Below are 15,875 nucleotides of genomic sequence, written 5' to 3'. Positions count from 1 at the left end.
CTACTAGAATCCAGTAGAGAAATATAGCAGGTAAAAGAGAGTAAATCTACTGGGGTCACAGTGGCAAGCTGAGAGGTGTTGTGAGAAGGGATGCAGCAGCACATGGGCATCTCAGTTACAACGAGGAGACATAAGGTCGAGGGGCCAGAGCAGGATGTAATAGCTACTACTTACACCTCCACTTACATGCGTTTCTCAAACTTCCCATTATTTGTTTTTCCACCTACATCTCCCTTCTTTGGTGTTGTGGTATGTAAGTTGTACCATACACACCCCCTCAGACCAAGTGGGACAATTTCAGAGGTAATGTCTAAGCAAGAGTCTGGCAAATTGCTGAAAATAGAGAAAATTCAGACTTGTCTCACTGAGGGGGCGAGAGGATGGTTTAATTTACAACTGCCCATGTTCCCTGACAGATGTGTCTCACTTTTGACATAAGTGGTAATTGCATCTCCATGACTTAGCGCAAAGCAGTGCTCTGGTTTTGGTATTTTGTGTAGCTGAAAGCTCAGTTGAAGAATATAAAAGGCAACAGCTTCAATGACTAGAGAGAAATAATACGAAGTTTTTGTCTTCAAGGAGTTTCTCCTTATGTGACAATTACTTTTTGTATAAATTACAGAGGAAAGTCAAATCTAATGGACATGGGATCCCTGATGATCAAACCAGTACAACGGGTGATGAAATATCCCCTGTTACTCTGTGAACTCTTGAATTCAACGCCTGCTTCTCACGCTGACCACAAGGCACTACAAGATGCCCTTTTTGCTATGAAAAACATTAATATGAACATTAATGAACTCAAAAGGAGGAAAGACTTAGGTAAGAAAAAAGTACAGTGAATTCCTCTCTCTCTGTAGATTTTGGCTGATGATTACGAGAGAAGTTTCAGCTTCAGTCATATTACCAGAGCAGTTTTACTGGGTGCTACTTACACTGTGCAATAGGCTGGTCTTTAAGAAGGTAAATAGATGCCTTGATGCTGCGTGTCCCCATAGTGCCAGCTATGTTATTTCGCAGGGGACACAAACTCCATAAAAATGAAAAATAAGACAGAATCTGTGTTATATCCACATTAATTGTCAGTAATGCAGTTGCAAACACAAATAATAATTAAGACACAATGGTAGCGATTTTTCTTGCAGATTTGCCATGTTGAAGCTTTAACTCACTCTTCCCAAGGCAAGGATTGATAACAAGGTTTTCATCGTCTCAGGCATTTTCACACAAGATTACAGCAAGTGACATCAAAGTGTCTGATCTCAAATGGTTTCATATTTGTGTGCCCGACTCTGTGAAAGGCCCTGTGAATACAGATTATTAGTGTCATGAAATTTTCTGTCTGCAGTAATGAAGTATAAGAGGAATGATGATGATGAATCCCTTAAAGAAAAGTTTTCCCGACTGAATATTCACTCCATTAGCAAGAAATCCAAGAGGGTCACCAGCCATCTGAAATTACTGACAGGGGGAGAACCTCAGGTACTTACTCATCCAATTGCACATTTGCATTGACAGTCTTAGTTCTGGTTTTGCACAAAGTTTTTTTTTTTTTCACGTTTTGGAAATAGATTTGGGGTTTTGCTTTTTTTGCATCATTTACAAAATCATTGTCTGAGTGTCAAAGAAAGCAGAAAAGATCATTGTGATTGAAGTAGAGAATAACGTAATGTGTTTTCCACCTTTTCTTTGGTTTCTAAGAATTTCTGAGACATCTTCAACAGAAAGGCAGTGACCAGTAGTTTTAGGAAACTCATCCTGAGATCAGCTGTTTGTGGTCAGACTGGCAATGATTATTGTTGGTGCTGAAAACATGTTCAGTTCATCTTACTCTGCATCATAACATTCAGGTCCTGAATCCACCAGGGAAAATCAGTAATACTTATCTTCTGATTAGTTAAAACAACGAGTTTGCCTCTACATGTGTAAGGACCTGTAACTGTCAAAACTACCAGACGCAAAGAACTCTCTGTGCTAGATCTAATGGGTGCCCCAAAATAATGGGTGCTCCTTCATAATTTTGAGGTTGTAATTCAAAACCTGTCAGGATAAACATTTTCAGAATATCTTAAATCTAATCTCAAAGAAAATCAATTATAATTGACCTTAAAAATGATATCTGGTGCACCTCATTGCACAAGATAGTTGATTATGCAAGGTCACTTGTCTTTCTAGATGTAACCTTTCAAGATTTGCGTTGTTTTTCCTGTTTTGTTCTCTATCAGTGGTTTCCCCCTTTCTCTGACGCAAGCTACCCACATTCATTTTTTCTGTTCATTTATTTGTACAGTGGAAATTCTGGTATTTTCCTTGGTTTTCCCACCAAACTCCATGGCAGACTGTAACACTGACAAGAGTATAAAATCAGAGACAATCGTGGAGCTACATTTGATTGAGAGGAGATATTGGTTTTTTTTTTCATTCCTTTATAAGTCTTTGTTTTCTGCTTGTTTGGATTTTTAAAAATATTTTAAAGCTTGCGAATTCCATTTGCAAACATTTACAAATGACTTCTGAAATAAGATACATCTGTTAAAGATTCAGCCCTCCATCCTCTGTAGAGACTGAGAAAGCTCACAATTCACATCTCCGAGACACGCTGTGACCCTTACAGCAAAACCACTGAAAACCAACCTTGAGGTTTCTCATGTTCTTCAAGTAAAACGTAGGCAGATATAAACGTATTTTCAGGGATTCTTCAGGTAGCATAAAAATGTAAAACCACCCCATTCACTAGCTAGAGAGCAGGCATTGCTCTAGAGGTAGCAGCACCACCTACAGCCTGCCGGAGGGAAATCTCCCCAGTATCCACATAAATAGCACTCAGGAAGCAATGCTATGACAGGAATAGAAGTCTTATATTTTTACTGTTGTTTCTCCAAATGGGGCAACAATATATAGCAAATGAAGGGTTTTACTGATGCAGATGTGCTTATAACTCCCTACTGCCATCAGGCTTGGCAAAAATTAAGATCTCTGTCATGCAACCCAGTGCCCTCAACTTTTCTTGGATTGAAACTTGAGTAGTTCGTTTTGAGAGAATTAGAGAATCAATCTGTTCTGTCTTCAAAGGGAGGAGTTCAGGGAAGGCTTTAGATGTTTCCAGCAAAGCTGTGGGCATTTCTTTCATTAGCAAGACTCCTTTGTGCTGCCAAAGTAATAGTGCAAACATCTATTTTAGGTGAAAGATCAGACTTTTAATAAGGAGGAAAAGCTGTTTCGAAGTTTAGAAAAGATCGTGAAATTCTGCGTGAAGAACATTTCATTCTCCTCACAACATCTACAGGTGGGTGCATGCTTTATGAAATCTGTGGCCACAAACTAGATCCATAACCAGTTTAACACATGTTTCTGCCACTGGTTACCAAACTAATAATAAGCAGGCCTGTTTGCATTACAATGTGTAGCAAACAAACTGTGTTTATGCTCCATTGCAGAACTGGTGGCACAGTTGTTACTTTAGATCACGGTACATAGCCACCATACAGGTCATGCACCTGTGCTGAAGTAGAGCACAACTACTTCTCATTAAAAAGTGCAGAAATGAGTGGCAGCTACATGAATTACTATGTTCTGGATATGTAATATGTAAATATTACAAAATATGTACTGGACTGAAGTTTCCTCCCTTCATCCTCTTGCTATGTTGAGTTAAGGGATAGCATTAGATTTACAGGTGAAAGTGCTGTAAATGTCTTCACTTATCCTCCTCTTGGAAAACATGGTTTGGCTTGTGACTTACCAACTTCTCCCTCTCATGGATGAGTTACCAACTTTGTAGAATGCACAAGGTCCTTCAAAGCGTAAGTGTGCCCAGGCTGGACTTGAAATTTGTTTGCGAGGTAGGTAAGATCCCTAGCCAGCTGACCACAGCTTATCACAAACACACCTTGTTTGGTTTGGCAAACAAGGGAAGTCCTGTGTGCTCACCCAACAGATGTGTTGACTGTGAGGGTGTTGGCAGTTTGTTATTCAAAGGGATGCACCCTTCATTAAGGTTAAAATTCATTGTAAGTGAAATGTACCACTTCTGTCCTACTTAATCTTCCAAAATAGGCCTTTGAGGCTGTGCGAGTCTTGAGCTGGCTGCTTGCTGAAGAGTAACTAACTTTAAGTGGAAGCTCATTAGTTTTAGGGATACTTTTTTTTTCAGCTGAACGCTAACAATATTATTCTTAAATAGTTTATGTGGAAAATAGAACACAAGAAAATACCACAGCAAACACACAATGATTAGAAATTGCATTGATAACCAAATGGATACCAGAGATGGAAATTATTTCTGATTTCATCAATATTATTGCAGTGCCTGCATGAGTGAATGCAGTATATTAAAGAAATCCTAGTACATTTTCATCTTCATACCAGCTTCTCATTTAGGATTCCATACATCTGGCTGCACAGAATATAACTGGGCTTCAAGAAATTTTGCAAGATAAAGAAGATGAAGTCAACGACAGTTCAAATAAACTGAATAACACTGGAAATCTCTGTGGAGACCTTGTAAGTTTATGTAATATCCAATGTTACACAGCTATCTGTATGTGTGAGAAAATGTATTTGTATGTGGGAAAAACCCTTAGGAATCCATAGGGAAAGATGGGGGAGGTCAGTTGAGTTTCTACACAAAATGAGATAAAATTCAGTTTGGAGCAGAAATCTGCTTTTGCTAGTTTTGTTACCAACACTGAGTTTTAGAGAGGGATCTTTGTTGTACTCATAAGCTATTAGCTCCTAGAATCATATATCTATGAAACCTTTTTCAGATATGTTCCTACCCTTCATAGAATTAAAGCTTTTAAAATCTGAATATAGCCCATAAAATTTTTTAAAAAATCAATAAAAACATTTATATGTAATAGTTTTTCAAGTAGTGTCTCACTTTCAGGACCCAATTTAACTTTAAGACCTGGTTCTACCAAACTAGAATAAAGTGTATCTTCAAAATAGCATCGGCTGCTTCTTCAAACAGCTGCTCAAGCTGGACATATATAGAGATGGAGCTTTTCTTGTACTTTCTTAGGCCTGTAGAGTCTAAACTGGAACCACTTAATCCTTTCCAACAAACAGAAGAGCGACTGCCAAAAAAAACAAAGGATCTTTGACAGACCACATCCTCCCAGATAGTGATGGAGAAATAAGATGTTGCATTTCTTTTCCTTTAAAGTTTCAGTATTTAAGAAAAATCTCCAAAATTAATCTCAATAATCAAAAGACATTTTATTTAAAATGAATGAATCTATAAAGTGCAGAAAAGCAATTCCTCTATCACTGCAGTGGTGACCACATCCACTATGGAAGACATCCTCCTTTGTAGAAGCTTCAGAAAAAGCAGAAGAAATTCCACAATAAATAAAATAGAAAATGTTTCTCAATAAAAAAACTGTGTACCCGTTACTGGCCCATGACCCAACTGGCCTGAAAGCTCATATACTTTCTAAAAAACATTTTAAATTGTATTTTTTAACAGGGGACATTGTTATTAGCCATGTTTATTTTTACTTATTTTCTATTTACTTTTATGATTTACAACAGTCTGTTTTATGTAGAAGATTAAAAAAAAGAAAACTTTTGTCCTTACCTTGCATAATGAGCAGATGTTCTCAATGAACAATCCATGGTGGTCTTTGCATCTTTTCCTGAAAAGATGTTATCAATGGAGAACTCAGCAATGGGCCCAGCTTAAGCCATTTTTTCCTTTGTGCATGTGTTAATAATGAATCCTTTGTCTCTTCTCCTCTTTCAGGGACTATTTGAGGGCTAAAATCCACAATAGCCTCTTCTCTTCCACAAATCAGGACCAGCACTTTGAAGAACTGTTTTCTTAATGTATCAAAATTGCTTTACTAAACACAGCCTAGTTTTTTAAGTGGAAATATAATGGAAAATACCTAGTCAGTGCTCATCTTCTTGGGAGATGCCTTGGGAGAGCACTTCTGATGATGTGCCCAACTCTGTGGTGTATCATGGAGGGGAGAGGGATGCCACTTTTTTATTCTCAGACTCAGCCTGCAATTCATTTCATATAGAAAATCCCAGAGCCTTAACAGGACAGAATTTCACTCATCACAAGCTTGTGCTATATTTGAACAAGTGACCTACAAAAATAAAACTTATTTCATGCAATATTAGTCTGTTAAGACTAACTCAAAGATCTGCGAAAGATTTTTTTCTTTTACTAGGTACCTAATTTGTTGATTACTGTACACAAAAAAAAAAAAAAAAAAAAAAAAAGAAACAGGCATAGCGTATTTTAATCAAACTCAAGTGATGGTCTGTGCATTTGCTTGAACAGGACTTGAGTTACAGCTGTTTCCAGAAGAAAAAAAACAGAACACTTTGATCTCATTAAAAAGGAAGAATGCCATTTAAAAGACTTCATTGCCTCTAGACTTTATCTTGGCATGGTCCCTGATAATTATGCAAATCCCAGTTTCATTGGAACATCACACTATGAAGTCAGTGGCTGGCTCAGGCACTAGAAACGTGTTCGTCTACCCTCTAGTTTCAGTTCTCATAGTTCACTAGAGCACTTCACCAATCCTTGCCTCAGTTTTTCCTCGGTGGTAACACACTGATGGCGGTACTGTAGGCTACATGCTCTGAGGGACCATTACCGTTATCAGACACTTTTAGCTGCAGAACTTTTGCCTCTCTTTTGCAACGTTATGAAGGAGTTTCCAACTCATGCTAGACCATGCTTGAGGCTGTGTCTGACAGTAATGCTTGTGAAGTATTAACAACAGATTGTTGGCTAGGCTGCTATCAGGATTAACCTGTTACTGCATGAATAAAAAATGTATGAATGAAATAATATGTATGTTTGTTTTATACCTTTCCAGGTGGTTCAATTCGACAAGCTCATTTTGGCTCCTCTTTCAGCTCTACAGGCCTTGTTTCCAGGCCCACAGAAGCTCATCCAGAAACGCTACGACAAGTTGTTGGACTACAACAGCTACCTTCAAAGGTCAACAACAGAAGAACTGGACCTGGCAAAGAAAGACTATGAGGCTCTAAATGCACAGCTAGTCGAAGAACTTCAGATATTCAACAGAGCAGCCAAGAAGATTGTGTTGAACTGCCTGCATTGCTTCATTACCCTCCTCAGAAACATTATGTGCACAGCACTTCAATCAAATTCTGCTGTGGTGGTGCCTGTTCCAGTAAGGACACTAGAAGTGGATGGAGCTCTATGTTTGTCTTTTTTCTTTCTGTATGATTTGGCTAGAGATACTCAGAACACACGCCTACAAACAAGCCTGTTTTCCTTTCCTTTTTTTTTCTTCTGAGCACTGTCAGGTTTGGGGCTTTTTTATACTTTACAAATTCAGCTCTTAAGTTTTGCCAGCCTTCATTTTTTTTTGCTTAGAATGATCCTAGTGAAGCTGCTCCAGCTATTGCAGTGAAATTAATAGTGAGAACATTACAGTAAAGCAAAAAGGAGACATTGCTAACATTTTAGTCTTCTTTTCTTTGGGTCTGCCATGAGCAGCATAGAAAATACAGGAAGAAAATTTCAAGAAAGTGCATGGACACTTGTGCTACTGCTATACCTGTAGAGTCACACAGAACACTGCAGAGCAGAAGTGGGTTAGGAGAAGATCTGATGAAATAATTTCTGTGAGAAGCAATTTGCTTTTAAACCCGAGTATCCCTCAGAAGCTCCTGCAGACTCTCTAGGCATTAAGGAATAGCTTTGGCTGTACTGGCATTTTTATGAAGTTCGAGTCATTTCACTGATCAATGTAGCCAAAGGTACCAAAGGTGCCTGCCTTAGCTGCAGAGGACATTAGTTCCTCCAGCCAATTCTTTCTACATACCACAACCGTGATGTTAAGATTCATGTTAAGAAACTATTCTTTGCCAATTTGTGTGAAAATCTCACAACATTTCAGTTTTGTTTTATTTTTTCGTGGAAGAGCTGAACCCTCTGAAAAACATAGCTGTAAGGCTACCTTCACAACTGCAAGCCCACTCACCTGAAATGGAGCCACATTTAGGTGACTGTGACTGGACAAGACTCTACATATGAAACACATTGTAGTTAGGTCTTGTGGAGTATTCCTTTCCAGCAGCAGTTGCACACAGCACTTTACAGTCGCTTGTAGCTGAAAAAATTAAGAAAGCAAGGTCAGGATCAAAACATGGAGCGCACCGTTTAATGGGAAAATGAGGGCTTTTCTTGCATGAAGAAATTGCATCCCTGTAATTTGTATGTGTTACATATTGCATTACACATGCTACATGGGTTACAACGTGTAAAACATTGTATGTTTTGGAAACTGTTGTATCAGCATTGTTTTCAGGGGGATTTGCCTATACAATTATTATTATTATTTTCTATTTATACTAGCAAATACATTTCTGGTTAGGCATAGGCTGAAAGCACTTATTTAGTGCCACAGACAGAACTTCAGCTAACCAACTAATTTCAACTATCTTCGACCTGGTAGCAGCGCACAGTTTCGTAAGTACACAGCTGTAAGGCAAGTTACACCAAGCCTTATGGCACTTTGGCCACTGTGATAACTGCTTGGATGCACATTTGCTTGTGACTCAGTAGCATAAGTACAAGGCTGTTCATTTTCATCATTTCTCATCACTGTTTCATCACTAGTCTTCATTTTAATCACTGTTTCATCATTTTCAACATCATTTGGAATATTTTTTAATGATTTAAGTTAAATCACTGTGTTCTGTTAATCTAATAGTAATCATTATAAATTTTTTAAGCAAGGATCTTTCACTCTTTTCTTTCTGTCTCATGTCTAGCACTATATGGGTTCTGCAGGAAATAATAGTAACTTGTCAGATCTCCCCACTCCTAGTGTTCAGCCCGTTACACCATATCTGCTCTCTGAAATCTCCTTACCATCTTGTTCGTGAGATCTAACCCACCTTTGTGTTTGCAGCTGTCTTCCTCAAGCATCTGTGAAGTGCAGAATCAGCTGATGGAGGAAATTCACAAGCTGAATTTTGTAAAAGAAAACAGCAGTGCAACCTTTATTGAGAGAAAACTGAGTTTGGAAAAAAAGAAGCCCGTCCCAGCTATGGTTTGTGTCATACTTTTGAATCGTGTATGAAGCATCCGCTTTTAATCACTTTTGAAACAAATCTGGTTTATGCCACCTAGGGGTTTGTGTTTGGTCCCTTCACTGGGAACCCGAATTGGGTTGTTAGAATGAAGCTTTTCCATTTGCTAGTAATTTCTGAAAGTTTTCCACTAACATTTTTCATGTTAGTATCTTAAAACTTGACTTGAAATCATCACTGACAATCCTTAGGTCACAGATCCTTTAAGCATGTTAACTGTAAGAGTGTACATGCAACGTCCAATTTCTTCTCTTTTTAAATAGTCTTACTGTGCATCTTAATCTTTTGATTAACAACTTCTTGCTTCTCTTTTTCAGCTATGATACTTCATGAGTTTTGTGTGTATAGTTACACATACACACATATATAAAACACACATATCTACATGTGCACATACACACAGATCAGGAGATGCACAAAACCCACCAGGAAATGTGTGTGCGCCTAGTTTCCAATCTAATTAGACACTCCAAAGCTTTTAGGAGTCTAGTTTATAGTAAAATAAAAACTCAGATGCAGATTTACTGGAGCAAGCAAGGAAGCTGTAGGATTCCTTTTAGCATCAATAAGGCACAGATGCTCTTGCCAGTGTGTTACGGTCACTCTGGTGTGCAGCACCTCCCTCTTTGCCCTCTAAGCAAACTGACTGGATGTGCTTAAAGCAGTTAATAGTATCTCACCTTACATAGCAAGGTAATTTCATACAAATAGAAGACCATTCAGAGACCACTGATTTTTTTATAGTTGTTTAAGTAATTCCTTGATCTTTATATACAAAATATAGAGCCTATGGCCACATGCAGTATACACTAGTTTCTTTTATGCATCCTTATTGCTCTAGAAATGGCCTCAGAATTATTGCCAGTGAATTTCTTTCTTTTCAGCTCGAAACCCCACATCAAACAGAAGACCACAGATCCAAGCTGTTGTCTACATACAACACAGAACTCCTGTATCAGGCGAAGCGCAAATGCAATGCCACACAGGAATTTGATATTGATTTACATGAAGGAGAACTGGTGGCTGTTGTGGAGCAAAAGGACCCCTTTGGAAGTACAAGCAGATGGCTTGTTGACACAGGAAGTAAGTTATTTACACAAACATTCCAATAACAGCTTTTCTTTGAGCTATTGATTTCTTTTCATTCTGGCCCCATCTGTTTGCTTCTGTCATACTGACAGCTGCATGAAATGGTTGGTTTTGAAATGTTTATTTTTCTCTCCTATTCTGATATCTAGTCCTTAAAGGGTATGTGTATTCCTCCTTCCTGAAGCCTTACAACCCAGCCAAGATGCAGAAGGATGTAGCAGAAAACAGTTTCTGTGATGATGATTTTGATATCAGCCTCTTTGTCTCTTCACGGCCCACCACTGACAGCAGTGTAAGAAGCCCAGGACATAGTATGAGTGACAGCAACTCATCTCCTATTAACTTCTGCAAAAATCCCACAAGCAATGGGACAGAGACTGATAGTATTCCAGATATGGATGATCAGCATGTAAGTGTGATATATACTGTGCCTGTCTTTTTGTTTTTCCTATTTCAAATCCAAAATTATACTACTTAGAATTTAAATGGTTTACATTTAAATGGCTTTACACTGCAAAAGGCTTCTGCTAACCTGTCAGTACGACCAGATTATCCTCTGCTATTCTTTGGGTTTCTTAAATAGCTACAAGGTGGGAAAAGATAATCAGAGTTAAACTGTAAATCACAGTTCTATCTTACAGAAAATACAGCTGCATACATACAATACCTCAAGGCTCTCCAGTGAAGTGGGGGCCTCAGAAATATCTAAGTTCTGGGGTTTTCCACTTACCTTTGATGAGAAAGCTGTGGCAATGCTAATCAGCAAGGTATAGAACTGACCTGTGTTTTTATTGTTTCCAGATAGGATATTTTGCAGCTAAGAAGATGGCTTGAAGGATTCATGTTAACAGTTGCCACATTTAAGTATAGGAGCTCTAGGAAAGGTGGTTCGCCTTGATGAAACTTTACTGTCAATGCTCAGGTCAGCACTCCAAGCTTGCTGACATTTGATGTGAAATTTTTATTAGTTTAGTGTGTTCTTTTGATGGTGCCTCACAGAGCTTGGCTTGTTTCTTCACATGGAGATTCTCCAATTTTACTTTTTATTTTCTTTTTTGGCCCTGTTATTTGAACGCCGTATAGCTGTTACAAAGCATGTAATTATACATTGGTTTGTATATATTATTACACATTTTGTATATACATGATTCATACTAATATACAAGGATAGGGTGAGATGTGGTTACATTTCTGGATTCAGATTTTTTTTTTTCCTTTTTCAGACATTTTATGCTGTTTATGCATTTCAAGCAAGAAATGATCAGGAACTCAGTCTTCAGGAGTACCAGAGGGTTAGGATACTTCGTTTTTCTGACCTGAGTGGCAATAAAGAATGGTGGCTAGCAGAAGCCGAAGGTCGGAAAGGATATGTACCGTCTAATTACCTTGGGAAGATGACATATGCTTAGGAACAGAATGGTCCATTGAGCCAGTTTCTCTGAAGTAGACAGAATAATAATCTACTATGGTTTTCAGCAAGCAAGGAAAACTCACAAGTGATTGACAGAAGCCATGGTATCAGGTACAGCACAGAGATGATACTGAGAACTTCCATTCTCTGAAAGCCATCAACTTGTCAAGACCCAAGGGAGAAATCATTTAACAGGAAGACTGATTCTGATTAATGTCCTGAAGAGCTTGCTTTTTCATTACCCCATAGTTTTCTCTTTTGTCAAACAGTGCCTACATCAAAAGTCAACCTACAAGTACAAATCACATCTAAACGTATGTTTTTCTTCCATGGTATTTAGCAAATAATATTCAAGATGAAGAAAAATTAACCTTAAAAAAGGATATATTCTGTCTTCAGGGATTCTGTAGTTCAGACCAAATCGTTCCTGAACCTCTATCTTGGTCAACACAGACCCTTCTCAAAACTTGAACTTTTGGAAATCTGTTTCTATCTTCATTAACTTTTGTAATGAACCTTCTTTGCTGGACTTTGAAAAGAAAAAGGGCTTCATTTTTGTAAAGAACATTTCACACATTATAACTTAAAATATGCAGAATACTTTGATACCAGTGGTTGGTCTCAGGGAAGAGGGTACATTTAGTTAAATATGAAAATATGTGGGGGGAGGGAAGGGAGGAGAGTGAAGAGGAGTCCACAAAAGAAATAGATACTGTAGAATAAGGAAGTTACAGATCAAAAAAAAAAAAAAAAAACAAACAAAAAAAAAACAAAAAAAAACCCCCACAATTATTTCATATCATAGGAAATAGTTTGTGGGAACACGAACGTTTATCAGGATTGAAAAACATCTCCACACTAACTGCTTTACACTGCAAGATATGCGTACTGAAACAGAACTTGTGTTATTAAACTTGAAAAGCCTATGCTTAAAAAAAGAAGGAAAAAAAAAGAATCAGGTAGTGCTATTCCATAAATATTTACTGCCTATCTGATTTCTTACGTCAGGTACAGAGATCATAGTGTCTAGTGAATAAGCAGGACTCAAGATGTGTCAAGATCTCTCTTCCAGGCAAAATCATCATTCTCATTCCCCAAAGTGCCTGGCATTAGATGGAACAGTGAAGAATGTATTGATGAGTTGATTTACTGTTCATTGGATTCAGAGTCAAAGCCTGTATTCTACTAAAGTACCTTCAAAACTGTTGATGTTATTTAAAAAGTTAAAGGAGTTCACACTGTATCCTCAATGAGCATAGGAAAATGCAGAAGCCTGAGGAAGGATGTGATATCAAGTACTAGCCGTTTAGGTTCACTGACTGCAGCGATCTTCAGCGCAGGCTAGCGTCCCGCGTTTATGCTAGGCTGAACGGTGACCTAACAACATACCGTTGCTGTTGCCATTGATAACTGATTTCATCACAGCTGATTTCATTGGAGTAACGCCTAGGACCTCTAATGACGAACGAGCTTATTGTGCTAAAACAGTGCAAAAGGGAAAAAAAAATAGAAGAGGCCATGCTTGAAGCTGTTGGTGTAAGGGAAATACAAGCCTCTGTCAGGTAGTTTCTGCATAGCTGCGTAATTCCTCATTACTGACTGACCGTTACAGTTACACTATTAAAATAGATCGTGTGGGGAAAGGTTGCTGGTCGAGGGTATGCACCAAAGCTGTTGGCTGTTACGTTTTTTCACATTGATGAAGTGTGGGGTACGAAGATAAAACAACTGAAATGCTTACTGAGATGTAGTAAGAATAATTTGCCAGCAAAGAGAGGATGAGAAGAGTTAAGGAGCTGATGCAGAGTTTTTGCTACACTAATGAATCCAGTTTCATATTGTTGAGTATCTCATACTTGCATTTTATTATGCTAAAAAGGTAGGGAACATTCTTGTATTTGCTGAGATGATGAATGCAGTGGATCGCCAAGATGAAATCCTGACGTTTGTGCTGGATTAAATCATATGGATGGAAAAGCTTTTAAAATTCTCTGAGATGGACATCTAGGAATTGGTGTGTGAAGCTCTGAACTACTGCAATCCAATGAGCAGTAATAATATATACCACACTGTTTTGAGTAACCACACACAACCTTGTGCACTTAAGTCTTGCTCTTTCCCTAGTGAGCAAAAAAAGGTTCCCATACATTTTATTAATGACTTAAGATGTTATTACAGAAAACTTTGCCCGTAGACTAAGTGAAGAAAATAGATCTTTGGGGTTGGGAGATGGGTAATCAGCTCAGATGAACAGACTGAAAGATTAGAATTGACCCTACCCCACTACATTTTGCACTATTTTGGCTTTTAATGTTATGAAGATGAACGCAAGAAGTTTTCTAACATGTCTTACATTTCAGAATATTTTATTTGGATGCAATCCATACTTTGTATTAGCTGAAACAGTTTTAGAAACGACTGACTTGAATTCAATAGGCTTAATGCAGTCATATAAGCACAATGACGAAGTTTTGTATTTTAGATATTGAAATTAATTAAGGGCAAGGGTCAGAAAAAAAAAATCTGAAGTCTTAGTTCTGAGAGCTCAGCTTGAGTCAAACTGAGAGCCTTGATTTTGAGAGAGTGCTGTGTGTGTTTCCCCATGAAAACTCAGGCTCTATGAAGGTGTCTCAAAGCACATCCAAATGCTGCTCTCCAAAATATTCACTAGGTATCCTGACATAACAAAGAATGAAGGATGAAACACAAGGGAGCTGGTCACCTAAATTTCATAGAATTTCTGTGGAATTGCAAATCTCTAGCAGGCCAGTCTATGCATAAGACCCATAATAATTTTTGTATTTTGGGAAAATTTATATTGAATGTTCTTTCTTATCCTCACAAAAATGTGGGATTCACAAAGAGTGCTTTGTTAAGCTCAGGTAGATTAATCATTTCAGAAATTCACATTTTTAGCTGTTATAATTTGATGAGATTACATATATATTGTAAGCTTTTATCTTTGTCTAAAACATATGAATGCAAACTAGAATTTTTGCAAAAATCAAGGGAAGCTATTGGAATCTAAAGCCTACCTACATCAAGGAGATTTACAAAATTAGCAGATTAGACCTGCTCAGACACATTATTGTTGAGGTAGTGCTTTAAATATTAGAAATTCAGCTCCATTAGGACTAGAAATTTCTAAAAAACTATGCACTGTTTTTGCAATTGTTTCTTTAATGTAGAGAAGATTACAGTATTCTAAGAGTTTTCTTTTTCCTATTAATGACAAAATTAATTTATTTTGATTAAAGCAGGACAGGCTGTGGTTTAATAGATTGATGAGGCGTATATTCAAACGTGCATTTTACTGACTTGAACCACTGTGACAGTAAGCATTCAAAAATATTTCCAAGATTGGGTCCCTCTGAAGTGAAGTGTTTCTTCCTTCAGGAGATATATATTTAGTGTTGCCACTGACTTCTGTGCAATAACCTGAAGCCCAGTAAATATCCAAGACGAAGAACAGCACAGTCTCTGGCTCCGATCTTGTGCTGCACCGTGTTCCCTCTGCTTGGAGGGTACTTGTGAACCTTTATTAAGGATTCACCTTCTCAGCACAGACTGAAGAATAATTCCTTCTGACATTGCATTTTAGGAGGCTTCACTGAGTAATTACCTCAAAAACTGAGGAACACTCTTGCTGTCATTTTGAGATAGCTTGTAAAAATGCAAATATGTGAAACAGACCTCAAACAGACTTGCAATTGCAAATCCAGCCATGACAACACTGGTGCCTGTGGATCTATTACTGATAATTCCTCTTATAATATTATCTGTTCAGAAATTGAGAAAAATCTTCTTTTAAATTATTGTAATAATAAAAATCTATTTTTGTAAGGATATGTTGTCCTTTTTTTTCCCCCTAAAATAAAACTTCTTCCCAGATGCAAAAAGGTTTATATGCTATCCAAGATCTGCCTTCTGTTATCAACTGTAAAAGTGTCATTGCAAAGTAAGAGCAGAGGAAACGGACAAAACGGCCTCAGATGAAACACTGCATTTTTAGTGTATATCCTAGCTTATATATTAAAACACTGGAACTTGTTATCAAAGTACTGAGAAAGTTTCAAAATACACTTCAAGTTTCCAAATGGAAGGTTACCTCTGTTCTTCTCTAGCTGCCCCTGTAGTTGTAACCATTATTACTATGTCCATTCTGCACTCTGCCATGATTCGTAATAAAATTTCTTACTAAAATATATTACAGAACTTTGGGCTAGATTCCAGCATCCCTGCTCTTGTATTCAGATACCATCAACATCCCTTAGTCCCGCCA

The 15,875-nt window shown here is 37.7% G+C and overlaps 1 protein-coding gene and 1 long non-coding RNA gene across 2 annotated transcripts in view; one reads left to right on the top strand and one right to left on the bottom strand.

Moving 5' to 3' along the window:
• The window catches only part of ARHGEF38 (Rho guanine nucleotide exchange factor 38), a 36,270-nt gene extending 24,679 nt beyond the window's left edge, over window positions 1-11,591 (top strand). The window contains exons 6-14 of the mRNA XM_062574909.1: window positions 623-822; window positions 1,349-1,482; window positions 3,182-3,286; window positions 4,381-4,503; window positions 6,843-7,163; window positions 8,913-9,053; window positions 9,978-10,176; window positions 10,332-10,591; window positions 11,406-11,591. Coding sequence (XP_062430893.1) covers window positions 623-822; window positions 1,349-1,482; window positions 3,182-3,286; window positions 4,381-4,503; window positions 6,843-7,163; window positions 8,913-9,053; window positions 9,978-10,176; window positions 10,332-10,591; window positions 11,406-11,591 — 1,669 coding nt within the window. The remainder of the gene's footprint in view (window positions 1-622; window positions 823-1,348; window positions 1,483-3,181; window positions 3,287-4,380; window positions 4,504-6,842; window positions 7,164-8,912; window positions 9,054-9,977; window positions 10,177-10,331; window positions 10,592-11,405) is intronic.
• LOC134140057 (uncharacterized) lies at window positions 5,239-9,735 on the bottom strand. Its single transcript, XR_009958323.1, has 4 exons — window positions 8,899-9,735; window positions 7,980-8,108; window positions 5,582-5,639; window positions 5,239-5,320 (listed from the first exon to the last, which is right to left on the bottom strand). It is a non-coding gene; the product is annotated as an uncharacterized LOC134140057 (long non-coding RNA).
• Window positions 11,592-15,875: the final 4,284 nt, after the last annotated feature.

The sequence above is a fragment of the Rhea pennata genome, chromosome 4 (genome assembly GCF_028389875.1).
Source record: "Rhea pennata isolate bPtePen1 chromosome 4, bPtePen1.pri, whole genome shotgun sequence".
NCBI classification, from domain to species: Eukaryota; Metazoa; Chordata; class Aves; order Rheiformes; family Rheidae; genus Rhea; species Rhea pennata.
This window is presented reverse-complemented; position numbering and strand designations above follow the sequence as displayed.